The sequence below is a fragment of the Sinocyclocheilus grahami genome, unplaced genomic scaffold (assembly GCF_001515645.1).
Source record: "Sinocyclocheilus grahami isolate Dianchi unplaced genomic scaffold, SAMN03320097.WGS_v1.1 scaffold342.1, whole genome shotgun sequence".
Lineage (NCBI taxonomy): Eukaryota > Metazoa > Chordata > Actinopteri > Cypriniformes > Cyprinidae > Sinocyclocheilus > Sinocyclocheilus grahami.
In genome coordinates, this window is record NW_015505521.1 from 116,759 (window position 1) to 135,215 (window position 18,457).

Here is an 18,457-nt window from a genome sequence, read left to right on the forward strand (position 1 = left end):
TGATTTCATATGGTCAGTGGACAGAGAGCAGTCAATTGTTTACGTATATTTTCTTCAGGGGTTTAAATATCAACAATGACACAACCAGAAAAACCCTCTTGATACTGACACAAACTTTTTCTTCAAGCAAGAAACCAAAATTTTGTATGAATTCAGTTTATATTTGAGTTGTGATTCACTGTACTAGTTTGTATGATATTGTGTTTACACGAAGAATACACTAAACAAAACCATAAACACATGTTGACAAATGAAGCACAAATACATAAATTGCATTTGTTTTTTTATTTTTAAAACAACTCTACTGAAATCGGATCATGTGCATTAGTCTCTGAATTAGGGTTATCTGATAATCCTAGTGTGGAATTTTATAATCTGTAATAAAACTGAAACATAAAAAACACCCTGCAGGGAGTCTCTGGAGAAAACACAGAGAGGGCATCCAGGCATTCTTAGCGAGTCCTCTATTTGAGGACTTGATAAATGTCAGTGTTAGGAGGTCCTCGATGCAAAATGTAACAATACAAAAATAATGATGTAAAAAAGAAATAAAGCTGAGAACGTTCATAAAACTAAAAATTTCTAGTTATATACAATTTGTAATTTATATAATAAACACAATTATCTAGTAATTACTTTATTAGCACGTCAATGTGTCAGAAGAATATATTGTACATTTCAAAGTAAAATGAAACAACTACGCAGAGTACACACAGACAACATAAAAACTGCACTCTTTAAAATTTTGCATTTTATTATATATCATCTAACCTTACAACACGTTTTTTTTAGGCACATTTTTTTTTATATAAATAGAGTTTCATACTGTAGTCTCTGTTCATAAAGGTGATAAAAAAGAACATCAACTAAGAAAAAAACGAATCTTGCTTCTCTTCTCCAGACCCACCGTTTGATCACGTCATCTGCTAAATTTATCGAAAACAATAAAAATGTGCGGTTTAATTCACTTAAAGGGGTCATATGATGCGATTTCAAGTTTTCCTTTCTCTTTGAAGTGTTACAAGCTCTTGGTGCATAAAGAAGATCTGTAAAGTTGCGAAGACTAAAGTCTCAAATCCAAAGAGATATTCTTTATAAAAGTTAAGAGTCAACCACGCCCTCCTAAAACGGCTCGTTCTAACACGCCCCCACATATCTACATCACTATGTGGAAATATTAGCATGATGCCTCCCAAATGTGCACGCAAAGAAAGAAGGTGTGGTTGCAGTAACCGCAGTTAGTGTTGATGCAGCCATGTCAGGGAGACGCTGTGTGTTTCTAGGCGAAAGCAAAAGCACTTTATTTGGCCTTCCGAAAGTAGATGCATTTAGGAATCATTAGTTAAGATTTATTTACAACAGAACAGCACAACCCAGATGTTCGAATTTGCGGGGCATAGAGGACCTACAATAATGTAATGTCTTTAACCTCCATCACTCTGTTAATGATATTCGATGAGAAAAGACAATCGAACCAGTACTGAGCACTGCATTTCTACACACGTTACGCGGCGCGCTCTGATGATGTCACGGGAGAGTAACAGCGTGGGGCAGACATGGCAGCTTCCATATCACAGCAGCTCGAGGATTCGTTAAATCCTTTACCAAGCTTCGTGGATCCCGAGGACGACCAAAATGAAGGTATTTTACATTAAAAACACATCGGTTTATTGAATGCGCTGTAAAGCGTTTTAGCGTTATTATAATCGAAAATCTGCACCTCCAGTGTAAGCACGATGTGACTGCAACTTACTGAGAAACAGCTTTACTTCACACTTATTAAGACCAGTGAATCATGGCATTTAATATAAGTTACTAATACCCATTATTGTCATAATAACAACAATGATGCATGTTCTTTTATTTTCAAACAATAGGCTATTTTCTGTTTTTTACTTGTATACTTAAGCTTCCACTAAAAGAATGTACCAGTGGTACAATACAATGGTACTTATGTGTATTTTGTGTGCTGTGGTAGTACCATGTTATTCTTTGAAGTATGATGTAAATACTATAGTACAGGAGGATATGAATATGGTAGTCATTCAGTATATGATACGGTCACTGTACCATTATAATACTACCACGTTATGTAGAAGCATAATATTATGTATAAGAGCAAGGCCTGTTGATAATTACAGTATTGTTACAACAACTGTGAAAGTCATACATTTTATTCATTGTTTATGGTATAGACATTGTAATCGTCTGGTGATATGGTCAAAATCTTTATTATACAGTGGGGCAAAAAAGTATTTAGTCAGCCACCAATTGTGCAAGTTCTCCCACTTAAAAAGATGAGAGAGGCCTGTAATTTTCATCATAGGTATACCTCAACTATGAGAGACAAAATGAGAAAAAAAATCCAGAAAATCACATTGTAGGATTTTTAAAGAATGAATTGGTAAATTCCTCGGTAAAATAAGTATTTGGTCACCTACAAACAAGCAAGATTTCTGGCTCTCACAGACCTGTAACAACTTCTTTAAGAGGCTCCTCTGTCCTCCACTCGTTACCTGTATTAATGGCATCTGTTTGAACTCGTTATCAGTATAAAAGACACCTGTCCACAACCTCAAACAGTCACACTCCAAACTCCACCATGGCCAAGACCAAAGAGCTGTCCAACGAAGTAGTGGCTTCGTAAGAAGCATTTCAAGGTCCTGGAGTGGCCTAGCCAGTCTCCAGATCTCAACCCCATAGAAAATCTTTGGAGGGAGTTGAAAATCCGTGTTGCCCAGCGACAGCCCCAAAACATTACTGCTCTAGAGGAGATCTGCATGGAGGAATGGGCCAAAAAACAGTGTGTGAAAACCTTGTGAAGACTTACAGAAAACGTTTGACCTCTGTCATTGCCAACAAAGGGTATATAACAAAGTATTGAGATGAAATTTTGTTATTGACCAAATACTTATTTTCCACCATAATTTGCAAATAAATTCTTTAAAAATCCTACAATGTGATTTTCTGGATTTTTTTTCTCATTTTGTCTCTCATAGTTGAGGTATACCTATGATGAAAATTACAGGCCTCTCTCATCTTTTTAAGTGGGAGAACTTGCACAATTGGTGGCTGACTAAATACTTTTTTTCCCCACTGTACATGCTGGTTTCATGTGTAACATATGAATCATTGACTGTTGATATGATTACGTGACTGTATGACTGTAATTGCCTATGTGTACTTAGCATAACTAAACAACTGCATCATTTTTGTGAACTGCAGAGACGAAAGCTAAAGTCATAGAGAAGTTTGATGAAGGTGGTGATGACGATGACGATGAACTTTTATCTGGCCATCTGCGGGTGCGCTCTGCTGCAATTCTGGCTGATGGTGATCGTCGATATCGGGGCAAGGCAACAACCAGAAAAGATCTACAGAAAGAGTTGGATGGATCAGGTGAGGTGAAGTGTTGAACCGGTCGAACCGGTTGAACAAAAAGGGTGATGTTTTGAAAACTGTACATTTTATGCACTTTTCAAATAATCGGCTAACTAGTAACTTGCTTATAGCTATCTGCGTTAAGAATGAACTAACATCTATATGAACATTTTCAGCAGATGATGATGATGATGAAGAAAATGGAATGCTGGACAAGTACATGGAGTGCATCAAAGGTGATGAGGAGGAGGAGGATGAAGACGACAATGATGACGAGGAAGATGAAGATGATGGTGACGATGAGGATGAAGAAGTACAAGGCGATGACGAGGAGGATCTCAATGTAGATGATAGCTCACACATGTCCAGCTTAGTCTCTAAAATGAAGGTCACAGACTTTATGAAACTCACAGAGGGAATGGATGATCTGGGAGATAATGATGAAGAAGAGGAATCAGCTGCCAGTGAAGGAGAGAGTGAGGAAGGCACTGAGGAAGATGAAGAGGAGGAAACTGCCCTAAGGACCTTCTCTAAAGAGAAAGTTGATGAAGAGGTTGAAAAAGGGAAAGCAGTGAAAAATCAGCTCGGTATGGATATTTGCACACGTTCACATATGTGCTCTACAATAAATAATTGAATAAATATACATTTATAGTTATCTATTAAAAGAAAATAGAAACTACCAAAACTCTGTCATTTACACTGTCAAATCTCCACAGCTCTTTGGGACCTAATGCTTGAAAGACGAATCAACATACAGAAAGCTCTTGTGATGGCCAATCAGCTTCCACAGCCACAGACATTCCCAGAGTTCAAGAGCAGGGGAGGGGCTGAATATGCCGAAGCTTTAAAAAATAGTAGGTGAATTTACTCTATTTTACCCACCATTTAACAGTAAGTTAAAAAGAGTCATGTTTTTCTACAGTCAGATATTTTTTAAAGACTTTTTATTGAGCAAAGATGCATTAAATGACATGCATTAAATGAAGATGCATCAAAAATGATAGTAAAAACATGAAAAATATATATAATTATTTCAAATAAATGATGTTCTTTATCCACAAATGTATGACAGTTTCCACAAAAATAGTAAGCAGCACTTACTCTTTTCACCATTGGTAATATGAAAATGAGCATATTAAAATGACTTCTGAAGACACAGAAGACTAGAGTAATGGCGGCTGAAAACTCACAGTAAAAAAAATCAGTATTTTACTTCTTAATGTGTTACAACAGAAAACAGTTATTATAAATTGTAATATTTCACAGTAATAATGTTTTTACTGTATTTTTTTTATTTTTTACTTAAAAAAAATAATCTTTTGAATACACTATGCCAGTGTTCTCCTAAAGATGCCTCAAAAGTAGGGCTGCACGATATATCGATAGTCACATCGCAAGATGTGCGATGTTTAGTATAGGCTACTGATCGTTAGGTACACCTGACGCGACAAAGCGACCGTTGCATATCATTTGAACTTTGTGTCAGTACGTCATAAACGAGGCATCAGGTACTATCGGGGATTTGTCGTGTCGCACCACATCCAGTGTAGTCAGTCACACAGCATCACTGATTAAAATGGGTTCATAGTATTTTGTCGCGCCTGGTGTAGACACGGTGAGAGCCAAGCAGATGCACGTGAACACTGATTTCTGTTCACTTCTGCGTCTATTTGTGCCTGAAATACTGTGCTCTGCAAGTATCCTTGTAAACACAGTTGCTTATGGCTAAGGTGAAGGTAAACAATCGAGAAAGAAAATTGATGTATAATAAAAGTGTATTGGTTCACAGCAATTTAATGTTCCTGTTGCTTTCTCTGTCAAGAACGTTAATTAAACATCAAAACACAAAGAAAATCACTTTTGTAGCTTTAACACAGATTTATTAGATTTACTTTGTAGTTTAATTTACAAAATCACCGATTTTTTTCTTCTAAATAGAGCTATTGAAGTCATCTGATTTTTTTTTATATCACAATATACTGTATATAGCAAAAGAAAAAAAATATCGCAATATGAGTTTTTTTCCAATATCGTGCAGCCCGACTCAAAAGATAGCTAACAGACATGGGAAAAGGCATAAACTTATTTTTAATTCACCCATCCTGTGTCTACTTTTGAGTCCACAGTCAGTGAGGAATCATATGAGCATGCAGTTCAATTGTCATCTCTTTCACTGTTTAAACTTGACATCATCTGTGCAGTCAACAAACAGCCCCAACATCACTTGTAGTTTTAATATCAGGATTCTTCTGGCTCTGAGCAATTAATACATTGCACCTTTTTTTCTCAAGCAGATCTGGTTGCTTAGAGAGACTGCCTGCTCCTCATTTGCATATTTATTGCACTGGTCCTTTAGCCAGGGAATGACTGATGTGGGGCCGTCCTCCTGAATTCTGAACAGCGCGTTGCTTTGGGATGGATAGAGAGGTGCATGTGTACTTTTGATTAGCAGTAAAGATGCCCCCCCCCCCAGTCTTTTTATTTATTTGCTCTCATTAAGTGAATTGTAGCATAGGCTTGTTTGTGCTGCAAGCCTTGCTTTGCTTGTTGGCTCTGTAGGAATACTAGGAGGTATATTGTCTTCAGAATATTTTAAAACGATTCACTTGGTTTGATCATTGCTAAAGGTTTTTTATTATTATTATTGGTTTAGTTGTAGCTATGTGCTTTCCAGGTAAAGCTCGTGGTAGGGCATTGTGGGTTGTGGCCAATGACAAGGCATTGCTTTACGATTGCTAAGATGTTTTGAGTGGTTTTTAGTACATTTTTTTTAATTGCTTGTGGCTTCTGCGTTGTTTTGAATGGTTGTTTACTGGCCCACGTCCAAATAGATGACCATTTAGTCTCTGCACTCTCAGAAAAAAGGTACAGAGCTGTCACTGGTACAGTACCTTAAGGTACAAAAGCTAAATAGTACATTTTTGTACGTTTTGTGTAGATATTAGTACATTTTGAAAGGGTACCGTACCATCCCAGACTAGTGACAGCACCTTTTTTTCTTGGAGTGTATGATACGTTGGTCTATAGAAATGGAATTCTGTGGAATTTTTGTTTACCGTAAGGCTGAAAATCTTAAGTACTTCTCCTAAATCATAAATGGCTGAATTCTAGTTTTAAAATCAAAATGACTTACTTCACCTTAAGCTTGTTTTCTGTGCCATGGAATCAGTATCTTGTTTGATGGCTTATGTGCCTTGGGCTGTAGAGTTCATTTCTTCATGCGTTTTGATGCTTTTAACTAGTGTAGTGCATGAATGAATGACTAAGATCAGAGGAGGTGAGTTGTAATGACCCTGCGTTTACAGATGGGTGCTGAATTGATGTTGTGGTCGACATGTGCTGTATGATCAGCTCATATCTATGTGTGTGTGGTAGGTCATAAAGCCCTAAAGGCTCTACAAAGGTCTCTGCTGGAACTCCAAGATCTGCTGCTCTACCAAAACCCTGAAACCAGAGCCATCTCTCAGGGAAAGTCCTGGGGCACCAGCAGGTACCAAATTCTGCTTTTAAAATAAGTTTGTGTTAATAAAATGTTGACAGAAGTTTCTTTTTTTGTGTGAACTACCTCTTAAAAGGCTCCATTTATTAACAGAAGTCTATCAAAAAAATACCATGGTATTCTTCAAATTACTTTGGAGTGCTATGTAACCATTCTGTATACATTGTTAAACATCTTGTGATGTTAATTAACCATCGTTCCAAAAATGTTTTAACATATCGCCTCATTCTTATTCTATTTCCCACAAATGGAAATTGTGAATTATCAATGGAAACTAATCGGAGATAATTTTTTCCTACATGACAGTTGTCCAAACTCCAGAAGTGTAAAATGTTCTTATTTATATCTCTTATTTCACATGCAGCAGTGCTAAAGATGATGAAGAGATTAACAGTGAGGATGATATGGAAAACGGGGATGATAGCCAAGAGCAAGAACAGGAAGCAGTGCGAAGCGGACCCCCCAAACGAAAACTGGAAATGGCAGAGTATCCCAACTTTATGGCCAAACGATTTGCTGCTTTTCTGCCTTACCGTGATGCCACCTTGCAGAAATGGTATGACAAGACGCGACTCACAACGGGCAAGAGCAAAAAGGTAAAAAAAAAAGAAGAAAAGAAATACTCCAAAATCTTGTGAAAAGTCTTCCCAGAAGACTCGAAGCTGTTATTGCTGCAAAGGGGTGTCAGACTTGAGATTAATGTCTATGAATTTAGAATGAGAAAAATTCCCAGATGGTGTCAGGTGTCCTAATACTTTTATATTATATTGTGTTGCATTATATTATATTATACATACACATATATACAGGTGTGTGTGTGTGTGTGTGTGTGTTTAAATGTCACACAGTAGGACAATTCTGTCACTGCTCTACATGTCAACTTGTATGTCTTCACTAGTTTACTATCTCTTTGTGTTTCCCATCAAACAGGGTTTCGGAGCATTTGACAGGAATATCCTTACTCAAGTGGAGCAGGTTTTAATGGACAAAGAGAGGCTGGTGAGACGTACACAGACGCGGAGGTCTAAATACAGAGTTCTGGGGAAGCCGGAGCCAATCACGCCTGAAATAGACAGCAGTATCACAGAGGGAGAGGTTAGACACCGCTCTGCTTTTAAAGGACAATTTATTTTAATGAATCTACTGCTCTGTAGTTGTAAGAAAACCACATTAGCCATAGTGTTATTAGCATTATTAAGTGCAACATTTTTAGGCTAATCAACCCAGCCATTTCAGTAGGTTATATATATCTGTTGATTTAATTGTATTTACGTGTAAAACTGCTTTTAAAAGTAATTGACTCATTCAGCTCACTCTCTGTGGTTTCAGGCAGCTGAACTGGCACTGAAAGCTAATGTGCACCTTAAAGATCTGGATGAGGAGATTTTTGATGACGATGACTTTTACCACCAGGTAAGAAAACAGGCAGGGTGAATTATTATGCAGTTACTTTGTCAACAACAATGTCGAGTAGTTATAAAGAAAATAGTAGACTGATGTGATGTCAGGGCTCTCACTCTCTTTTTTTCACAGCAACTTCGAGAGCTTATTGAGCGCAAAACAAGTGCGACAGACCCCAATGATCAAGTGGCCATGGGAAAGTGAGTATGTGTGCGTGTATATACCTGTTCATGTGTCGTTCACATTTGACCATAATAACTCAACCTCTGCTCTCACAGGCAGTGGCTTGCCATCCAGAAACTACGTAGTAAAATCAAGAAGAAGGTGGACACTAAAGCCAGCAAAGGCAGGAAGATCAGGTAAGCTGTTATTCTCCTAAAAGAGTCAAGATGTGCTCAGACCTCAGTAGATACACGCAAATCTCACAAAACCTGTCGATGACATGTCATATTTCCCCCTAAAAACAAAAGAAAAGGAAAGAAATTTCTCTTGTCAATCTTCTCGTCAGGTTTCACATTCACAGTAAGCTGATGAATTTCATGGCTTCAATAGACAACAGCAGCATGAGTGATGATGCCCGGTGAGTGACGTCTTATGTTCTCCTCATGTCTGATTTTTTCAGAGTCAGTTGTCTAAAGGCATAGTTCACACACGAATGAAAATCTGTCCCGTTTACTCGCCCTAACGCTGTGGAACATGAGATGTTTAGCAGAAAATCACAGCTGCTGTTTTCCAAACCACAACAACAGAAGCTCACAAAGAAGCACCTGAAAAGCAGTTCACATGACTTGTGCATTATATTCTAAGTCTTACGAAGCTATAGAATAGCTTTATGTGATGCACAGACTAAACCTGTTGTTAGAGCAGCTAGAACATTCTGCTAAATGTTCCATGGAAAAAATAAAAAAAGTGGGTTTGGAATAAATGACAACTTTCATTTTTTAATTGTCAAAGCGTCTTCAGTATATGATTTGAATGGCCTTACTGTGTTTCTGTGCCGTGGTGACACCAGCAGGAAGTTGTAGGTGTGTGTGTGTGTGTGTGCGTGCGCGCATATGTTTAATTAACGGTTCAGTTGTGTGATTCTCTGTCCTGTCAGCCAGCCGTAATCCTCCTCAAACAGAGAACAGGCTAATCAAACACACTGTGGAGATATGCACATACACAAACACTCACACATTTCAAAGATTTCACTTTTAATCCCTCTTCCCATTTTTTCTTTTGTTTTGTTTTCCAATGGTTCCACAAAGACAGTTGTGCATATCAGGTGTTTAGTAGCTACATTTTTTTCTTTCATTGGCACATGAATGATCAAAACATAATGCATCATATTAAACAACATACATGCACTACTGTTCAAAAGTTGAAGTCAGTTTTTATTTTCTGTTTATTTTTTTTTAACCTTTTTTAAAGAAACTAATATATATATTTTTAGCAAGGACACATTAAATGGATCAAAAGTGACAGAAAATACATTTTATAATGTTACAAAAAAATTATATTTCAAATCAATATGCCTCTTTTGAACTTTCTATTCATTAAAGAATCAAAGAATCCTGAAAAAAAAGATCACCGTTTACACAAAAGTATTAAGCAGCACAGCTGTTGTCAACATTGATAATAATCATCAATCAATGATTTTAGCAAATGGCTGCAATATAACAAAGAGTGAAAAATTTAAGGGGGTCTGAATACTTTCCGTACCCACTGTATATATAATTTTTTTTTTTTTTTTTTTTCTCTCCTGGTACTGGTCAATTTTTGACATTTGGGGTTATTTTGCTTCCATAACTTGTCTTCTTTCAGACTAGTGGAAAGAAAACATCCAAAACATGCATTTCAGTGTTTATTCATTTATTTATTTTTACACTATCTGTTTGCTTCTGTAGATTTAAAGGCCTTTTTTTCTCACACACTGAACTAAAAATCTGTGCTTCAGTAGCACATATACACCATACGTTCCAGTTTTATTCTATATTCTGAAGGTTTTTACAGAGGGTTGTTAATGTATTGTTCACCTGATATGTATTTGACATTTTAATACTAACAGTTGACAGGATTTTCTGATATATGTGATAAAGAGATTAAACACACACACAACTATGGATATCCAAAAACCCCTCTAAAAACATTTAACTCTAATATGCCACCAAAATGAAGCAATCATTTTGAACCTGGCTTTATCCAGTGTTCAGGTTTCTGTTCTTGAAATTTAGGGAAATTAGTGCATATTTAATCAGAATCAAAATCAGAAGAGCTTTATTACCAAGTATGTTTACACACACAAGGAATTTGACTTGACGACAGGAGCTTCCAGTGCAGAAGAAAGTACAAACATAGTGCAAACATACATGATAGTGTAGACATACATAGGAATAACACAGTAGGGATGTAATATAAAACTAATATAATAAAAAAAATATATATATTTGAATTTTACAAAGTGTGCAGTTTAATATAAATATACTATGTTAGTTGTGTTTACACTTTATCTGTTTGCTTCTGTAGATTTAAAGGCCTTTTTTAATTAGATAATGGTAATATCTATTAGATAAACTTGTACGCTATTCACCTGTACTGTCTTTCTTAAACTTGTTTTTGGGATGTTACGCAGTATTACTTTGGTATTCATCAAATACCATATGTAGTACATGAATATGACACATTCAGCACCATGGTATACATTAGTAAGTGATATTCCTGTCACTGTAACATGGTATCACATTATTTTATGTAAAGGTGCAGATGTTGAAGTACATCGTACACAATGGCACTACCTATCAGATATTCTTAAAAACAACTGGAGATCATAGTCCTGATTTTTTTACTCTCCTTTCTCCTCAGTTTTCTGTTACCTAAATATTGTTCTGTTTCTCACTCAAAGCTGTCAAATTGCTGTAGATAACTCGGAATGCAGTATATAATATGATGCCTTTTTGTTCTTTTTGGAGCATTACAACAGCAGTCAGTATTGACTTTATACAAATAAGAGCTTCAGCATTCTGCTAAATAGAATCATACAGGTTTGGAATGATATGAGAGAGTACATTTTTGCTTTAATAAAACATGGAAACCCTATCTGAAAATCAAACCCACAGTCTTACAAAATCAAGCCTTTAACACATGCTTGAATACACTGATCTTCTCTCTATAGTCTTCTTACTGTTTTCTTTTCCTCACACACTCTCAGTAATTATTCGTGAGGACGTTTTAAGGCTTCTAGCATATGCTGCACTGGGTGTGGAGAGGTGCAGAGGAGAGAGATGCAGGATTAGAGAGGAGAGGAAGGATTGATGAAGAGGTGGAGGTGACCATGGTCACAGTGCTGTGCTACTTGAGCACGTAGAGGACTTGAGGTGACAGAAATAAATTGTGCTCAACTATAATGCATGCAGCATGCACCACAGTTAGGGGGTGTGCCCGAAGCGTGAATCCTTATAAGGGAAAACACGATTCCTAACACTGTCTACACCGGACGTGAGTGGCGCGGCGGGACAAAATACTATAGTCTATAGAACTCATTATAATCAGTGATGCTGTCTACACTGGATGCGACACGACAAATCCCCAACTGTAAACTGCTGTTGCGTTCTATTTCTGACGTGCTGACACAAATTTCAAATGTTTTTCAACGTTCGCTTTGTCGCGTCCAATGTAGACAGGCTTTAGCTGATGCGGCGCGGTGCAACACGACAACTGTCGCGTCCAGTGTAAACACGGTGTAACGGTTGCCTGATACATCCTACAGTACATAAAATGTCACTTACCACATAAACAGAGTAAGGAGAGATGACCGAGGACGATGGCGAATGATTTGCAGATCCTTAGTACCACTGACAAACATATAATCTTGTAAAATGTGTGGCAAGTACTGCCGCTCCATAGTATTAACAGAGTAGGCTATGTGCAATGCTGGCTCAACATCGTGATGTCTATCAGCCATTGACGATGGATGATGGCATCATCTATCGACCCAACCCTATTTCACAACTCCTAGATGTTCCTGAAAGCATGATTAATGGCATTATCTTCAAGTGGAAGGAACATCACTCCACCATCAGTAGGCCGTGCACAGGAGCTTCTTGCAAGATTTCAGATCAGGGAGTCAGACGGTTAGTCAGAAGGGTAGCCCAAGGACCATTTGGAAAACACTCCGGAAAGATTAGGAGGCAGCAGGTACAGTCGTGGCCAAAAGTTTTGGCAGTGACATAAATTTTGTGTTTTGCAAAGTTTGCCGCTTCAGTATTTGTAGATTATTTTTCCACGTTTCTATGGTATACTAAAAAAACAATAATAAGCATACGTTTTAAAGGCTTTTATTGGCAAAAAATATAATGAGTCAATATTTACAGTGTTGACCCTTGTTCTTCATAACCTCTGCAATCTGCTCTGGCATGCTGGATATTAGCTTCTGGGCCAAATCCTGACTGATGGCGATCCATTCTTGCCTTATTAGTTCTCGGAGTTGATCACAATTTGTGGGCTTCTGCTTGTCCACTCGCCTTTTGAGGACTGACCACAGGTTCTCAATGGGATTGAGATCCGGGGAGTTGCCTGGCCACAGATCCAAAATTTCAATGTAATGATCTTCGAGCCACTTCTTTATCACTCTTGCTTTGTGACATGGTGCTCCATCATGCTGGAAAATGCACGGATCATCATCAGATTGCTCATGGATTGTTGGAAGTCGTCGCTCTTGCGGGACGTTTTGATACCATCCTTTATTCATGGCAGTGTTTTTGGGCAGAATTATGAGAGAGCCCACTCCCTTGGTTGAAAAGCAACCCCACACATGGATGGTCTCAGGATGCTTCACTGTTGGCACAACACAAGACTCATGGTAGAGTTCACCTTTTCTTCTCCGTACAATCGATTTTCCAGATGTCCCAAACAGTCATAAGGGAGCTTCATCAGAGAAAATAACTTTGCACCAGTCTTCTGCTGTCCAAACCTTGTACTTCCTGCAGAATTTCAGTCTGTCCTTGACGTTTTTTTCTTGGAGAGAAGTGGCTTCTTTGCTGCCCTTTTTGACACCAGGTCGTTGTCCAAAAGTCTTGGCCTCACTGTGCGTGCAGATGCTCTCACACCAACCTGCTGCCATTCCTGAGCAAGCTCTGCACTGGTGGTGACACGATTCCATAGCTGACTCCTCAGGAGGAGATGGTCCTGGCGCTTGCTGGACACTCTGGGACGTCTTGAAGACTTCACTGCAGTCGAACCTCTCCTTGAAGTTCTTGATGATCCGGTAAATGGTTCTTTCAGGTGCAATATTCTTTGTAGCAATTTCCTTGCATGTGAGGCCATTTTGATGCAAAGCGATGATGGCTGCACGTGTTCCTTTGGAGGTAACCATTGCTAACAAGAACATAATGATTGGAAGTGCTTCTTCCCTCCATCAGTCTGCTCTTACAATCTAATTAGTATGATAGTGATTTCACCTGACTAGTACTCATTCACACTTTCACATGTGCTGCTGATATGATTAGTCAATGTTAGCTGGTCATTTTGTGTCAGGATCAAAAAACAGTGAAATTTGTTTTTTTTGTGTAAAAAAAAAAAAGTTCATTTTTTTTTGGTAGTAATTTAAAATGCATCTGATCACTCAACACAATAATCTAGAAACAATGTGAATGAACACCACAACAGCTTAAGCAGCAAACTTCGCAAAACTCAATTTGTCACTGCCAAAACTTGCACGCACACTCTGGAAGGCTCCAGTATTGAAGATGCAAAGACAAAAAATTTAACTTTTTGGCAGTAATACCAAAAGCCATGTCTGGAGGAGAAATGGCTCTGCATATGACCCTAAAAATACCATACCAACAGTGATGTTTGGAGGTGGAAGCATAATGGTATGGGGCTGTTTCTCTTCTCGTGGTATTGGCAAAATCCATATTATTGAAGGGAAGATGACTGGAGCCAATTACTGGGAAAATCATCAGATTAATCTGTTGCAATCCACCAGGATAAGGTTGAGACACAAATGGATCTTCTAGCAGGACAACCATCTGAATCTATATAAATAATGCAAAGGAGACACTGAATTGGTTCCAGAGGAAGAAAATAAAGTTGTTGGAATGACCCAGGCAATCACCAAACATGAAACCATATTTGTGGAAGAAACTAAAGATCAAGATTCACAAGACGGTCCTCCGGAATATTCAAGATTTAGTTTGTTCATACAGGAAGCGTCTTGAAGCTGTCGTAGCAAATAAAGACTTTTCCACTAAGTGTTAAATACAATTTCAGCAGGCGTGTTCAATACTTTTTCCCTGTGTCATTTCACCTTTATTACACATATATATATATATATATATATATATATATATATTATGGATTGTAATATTATGATTTCCTTATCAATGTATTTCCTTATCTATCCATCTTGTTTATACCAACATCTGGTAAACATTTCATTGCAATTGCTGCAATGGAATTGTTTAATAAAAAAAAAAAACGTTGATGTGTTGAATACTTATCCCACTATATATACAGTGGGTATAGAAAAGAATCACCCCCTTTAAAATAATCACATTGTTTCTTTGAAGCCTGAAATGAAGACGGACACACTTTTTTGTTTTGTTTTATCCAGCTGTATTTACTCAGTGCAACTTACAACATCCAAGTTAAAGATATAACACCAACATGTCAGAAAAAAATTACATTTAAAAACCGGAATTTGAAAAACCAGGAGTTGGAAAAAGGATCACCCCCTTCTAAAATTGACTTGTAAACTCAATCAGGTGTAGCTATTAACATTCTCAATGGCACACAAAGCCATTTGACTTTCAACTGTGATCAGCTGTGGTCATTTCGATCAGCTCTGCATGAAAAGAGCTTTCCTGGAGCATTTCAGTCCTTGGTAGTGCAACTGAAGCAAACAATCAACTATGAGTGGCAAAGCACTGTCAAAAGATCTCCGGCATGAAGTTGTGGACAGGCACAAGAATAAAATAAAATTCAATGCCTGGAAGCACAGTAAAGTCTATTATTAAGAAGTGGAAGGTATTTGGTACAACACAGACCCTCCCTGGATCAGGACGTCACTCCAAACTGGATAAAAGAGCCAGGAGGAAACTGGTCAGAGAGGTTACCAAGAGGCCTACAGCAACTCTGAAGCAGCTGCAGGAATTTATGACAAAGAGTGGTCATTGTGTGCATGTGACAACAATATCACACATTCTCCACAAATGTGGCTTGTATGGGAGGGTTGCAAGAAAAAAGCCACTCCTCAAGAAAGGCCACATGCAGACACAACTGAGCTTTGTCAAAACACACCTTGAAGATTCTGAGGCAGATGAGATTAAAATTGAATTATTTGGCCTCAACACCAAATGATATGTCTGGCGGAAATCCAGTACAGCTCACCATCTAAATGACAGCATTCCTCCAGTAAAGCATGGAGGTGGTAATATCCTGTTATGGGGGTGTTTCTCTGCAGCAGGTACTGGAGCACTTGTCAGGATAGAAGTCTAGATATGCTAAGTTAGTAGAGTCATATCCCAACAGACTAAAGTAATTAAATGCAAAAGGTGGTTCAACAAAATACTGACACAAGGGGGTGATTCTTTTTCCAACTCGGTGATTCTGTTGTTTGTTTGTTTTTTTCTGACGTGTTGGTCTTATATCTTTGCATACTGGTAAAAATGTATAGCCTGAATGCATTGTAAGTAGCTTTGGATAAAAGCGTCTGCTAAATGCATTAATTATTTAAATTAATATCTTTTAGTTGTAAATACAGCTGGATAATACAGCTGTATATAAGATATAATGATGTCTGGAGGATAATGTGACACTGAAGACTTGAGTAATTGCTGCTGTAAATTGAGCTTTGCCCATCCCAGCAATAAATTATATTTTAAAACATAAAAAAAAAAAAATAATTTCAATTGTAATGATATTTCACAATATTGCAGTTACTGTATTTTTGGTCAAATAAATGCAGCCTTGGTGAGTGTAAAAACCATTAAACAATCTTACTAACCTCAAACATTATGTGTGTGTGTATGTAGCATTCAGTTACATCATGATAGTGGTCTGATTCTGAACAGTTAACATGCTAATAACACTGGGACTGTTATCAGAGTCATAGATGACACATACTGAAGCCTGACCTTTGCCAGCCACACACACACACACAGTATGTGCTTGCTGGATTGGTCTTATTTACATAACAATCGGTGAACTACAGTAATACTGATGTATGCCGATGGCATCAGAGTGACCGGTGACCTTTGCCGATGAGGAATTGTTGGCGACCTTTTCCTCGTACAGCCAGATGCATTCATACACACACACAAACACATTCCCTCAGCCTGCTTACACAGCCACTCTGCCGTATCTCAACTCTGGCTCCATAGTCCCGACACGCACCACTGGCCCCATGAATGTTAATGCCGACGTTGCAGGATGGGGTGCACACTCTCTCTTTCTCTCTCTTGCACAAGGGCGAGCAAGCAGACATATTCTGCTGGGGCTTAAGAAATAATCACAGTGCATTTGCCCCTGATGGGGTGATGGTGAGAGCCGGGAATTCTGGGTCCTGGGTAAACCTCATCAGCAGAGATGGGACTCAACTTTCCCCATTGATCCTGAGCATCTCTCCTTTACCACTCTGCTTCTCCGGGTTCTGTTTGGATCCAAATGTATGCGTTGTGTGACGGCGGCAGTGTGCTGTAATCCTGAACGCTGGTTGCGCGTTTCTAACAGGGATTTCAGATTAAGGATGGGCCTGTTAGCCTGGCCTCAGCCCTGCCCCAGCTTTTAATCCTCAATTGGCCTATTTACTTCCAATTATTTGATAAAATATAAAGTAAAAAGAGTAGTAATATGAAACATTATTACAATTTAAAATGCTTCTAATATGCTGATTTGGTGCTCAGGATATATTTCTCCTTATCAATGCGGAAAACAGTTGTGCTGCATAATAATTTGTGGAAACAGTGATGCTTTTTTTCAGGATTCTTTGATGAATAGAAAGTTCAAAAGAATAGCATTTTTTTAAATATATTTTCTAACATTATGAATTTTTACCGTCACTTGATCAATTTAATGCATCCTTGTGAAATAAAAGTACTAATTTTATATATAACATTTGAACAGAAGTATACTGTGACACTGGATGTATTGTATTTACATATGAACATGTCTAAGACTATGATACTGTCCAAAATATGATACTTTTTAAAATGATATTATTTGACCAGTGACAAAATCTGTTGCTTTCAGCAGAACACTAAATGTTGCCTTTGAGTTGAGAAATTCAGTTATGCATTCAACCTATTGTGTTCTGTTTGTTTTCAGGTCCGAGCTGTTTCGTTCCCTGTTTGCGAATGGTCCAGTGATGGCACACTGACTGAAACATGCTTAAACTCTAGTGTGTATGTGCTGTATTGCTTTCACACACACTTCAAACCTACCCCAGACTCAAACCTAGGTTTTTGTTTCGAGAGTACCTGTAAATGAAACTAAACTTTTCTTTTGAATTGTACAATGTCACATTTTAGTGCCGATTTGTATTAAAATACCATTTTGTCAACAGTGTTTTCATTGATGCTTTAATTTTACACTTAGTACATGATCACATGTAGTGAAACCAATATGCACATCTGTTTTACCCTCTCTGGAAGCATTCTGTAATGTAATCCGATTAGAGGTATCAGAGAAACCTTCTCCTCCAATTATCTACCACAAGCTTTGGCTGCCATCATTTTAATTGGGTATTGAACTGCCGTGATTCAGTTTGTCGGTTGGTAGGTAGTATGAGAATAGACTGTGAAACCCACACAGAGGGGACTGAATGAGACAATGATTGCTGAATTGATAAATCAATGGAAGTGTGGATCCTTCTGTCTGCCATTTGATTTCTCTCAAGACTAAAGAATAGCGTGAAGACAAGCACTGATTATCTGGTGGTAGAAACAGTCACCAAACCTAAGGATTTTTGTTTTTGGCTATGCTCATTTGCATACTTTTATTGTGTGACTTCCCACCCTCTTTGATCCTTAGAATTTACGGTGCTGTTTTTGTTATTGTACATTTATGACATCTATACATAGATAACCCATTATTAACAGCTAAACCTTTGCTTCCTAAATTAGTAACAGTACTTTGTTGTGAATTTGCCCGTTTCCTGCATTACATTGTGTCAGGTTGACAAAAGGAATTCATGAT

The 18,457-nt window shown here is 37.8% G+C and overlaps 1 protein-coding gene across 4 annotated transcripts; it reads left to right on the forward strand.

Annotated features, from left to right (window-relative positions):
• The first annotated feature begins 1,505 nt into the window (after positions 1 to 1,505).
• On the forward strand, positions 1,506 to 17,824 carry LOC107603183 (protein AATF-like). 4 transcript variants are annotated; one of them, XM_016295902.1, is made up of 12 exons: positions 1,506 to 1,641; positions 3,226 to 3,399; positions 3,558 to 3,968; positions 4,101 to 4,238; positions 6,760 to 6,874; positions 7,248 to 7,479; positions 7,814 to 7,978; positions 8,213 to 8,296; positions 8,417 to 8,484; positions 8,563 to 8,643; positions 8,793 to 8,864; positions 17,588 to 17,824. In XM_016295902.1, exons 1-12 carry the CDS (start codon positions 1,557 to 1,559, stop codon positions 17,637 to 17,639), a joined length of 1,677 nt encoding a protein of 558 aa, XP_016151388.1. In that variant the 5' UTR covers positions 1,506 to 1,556; the 3' UTR covers positions 17,640 to 17,824. The 4 variants fall into 4 exon arrangements, with proteins under 4 accessions (XP_016151388.1, XP_016151389.1, XP_016151390.1 ...); XM_016295903.1 differs by having other exon boundaries at positions 3,561 to 3,968; XM_016295904.1 differs by having other exon boundaries at positions 3,564 to 3,968.
• The last annotated feature ends 633 nt before the right edge of the window (positions 17,825 to 18,457 follow it).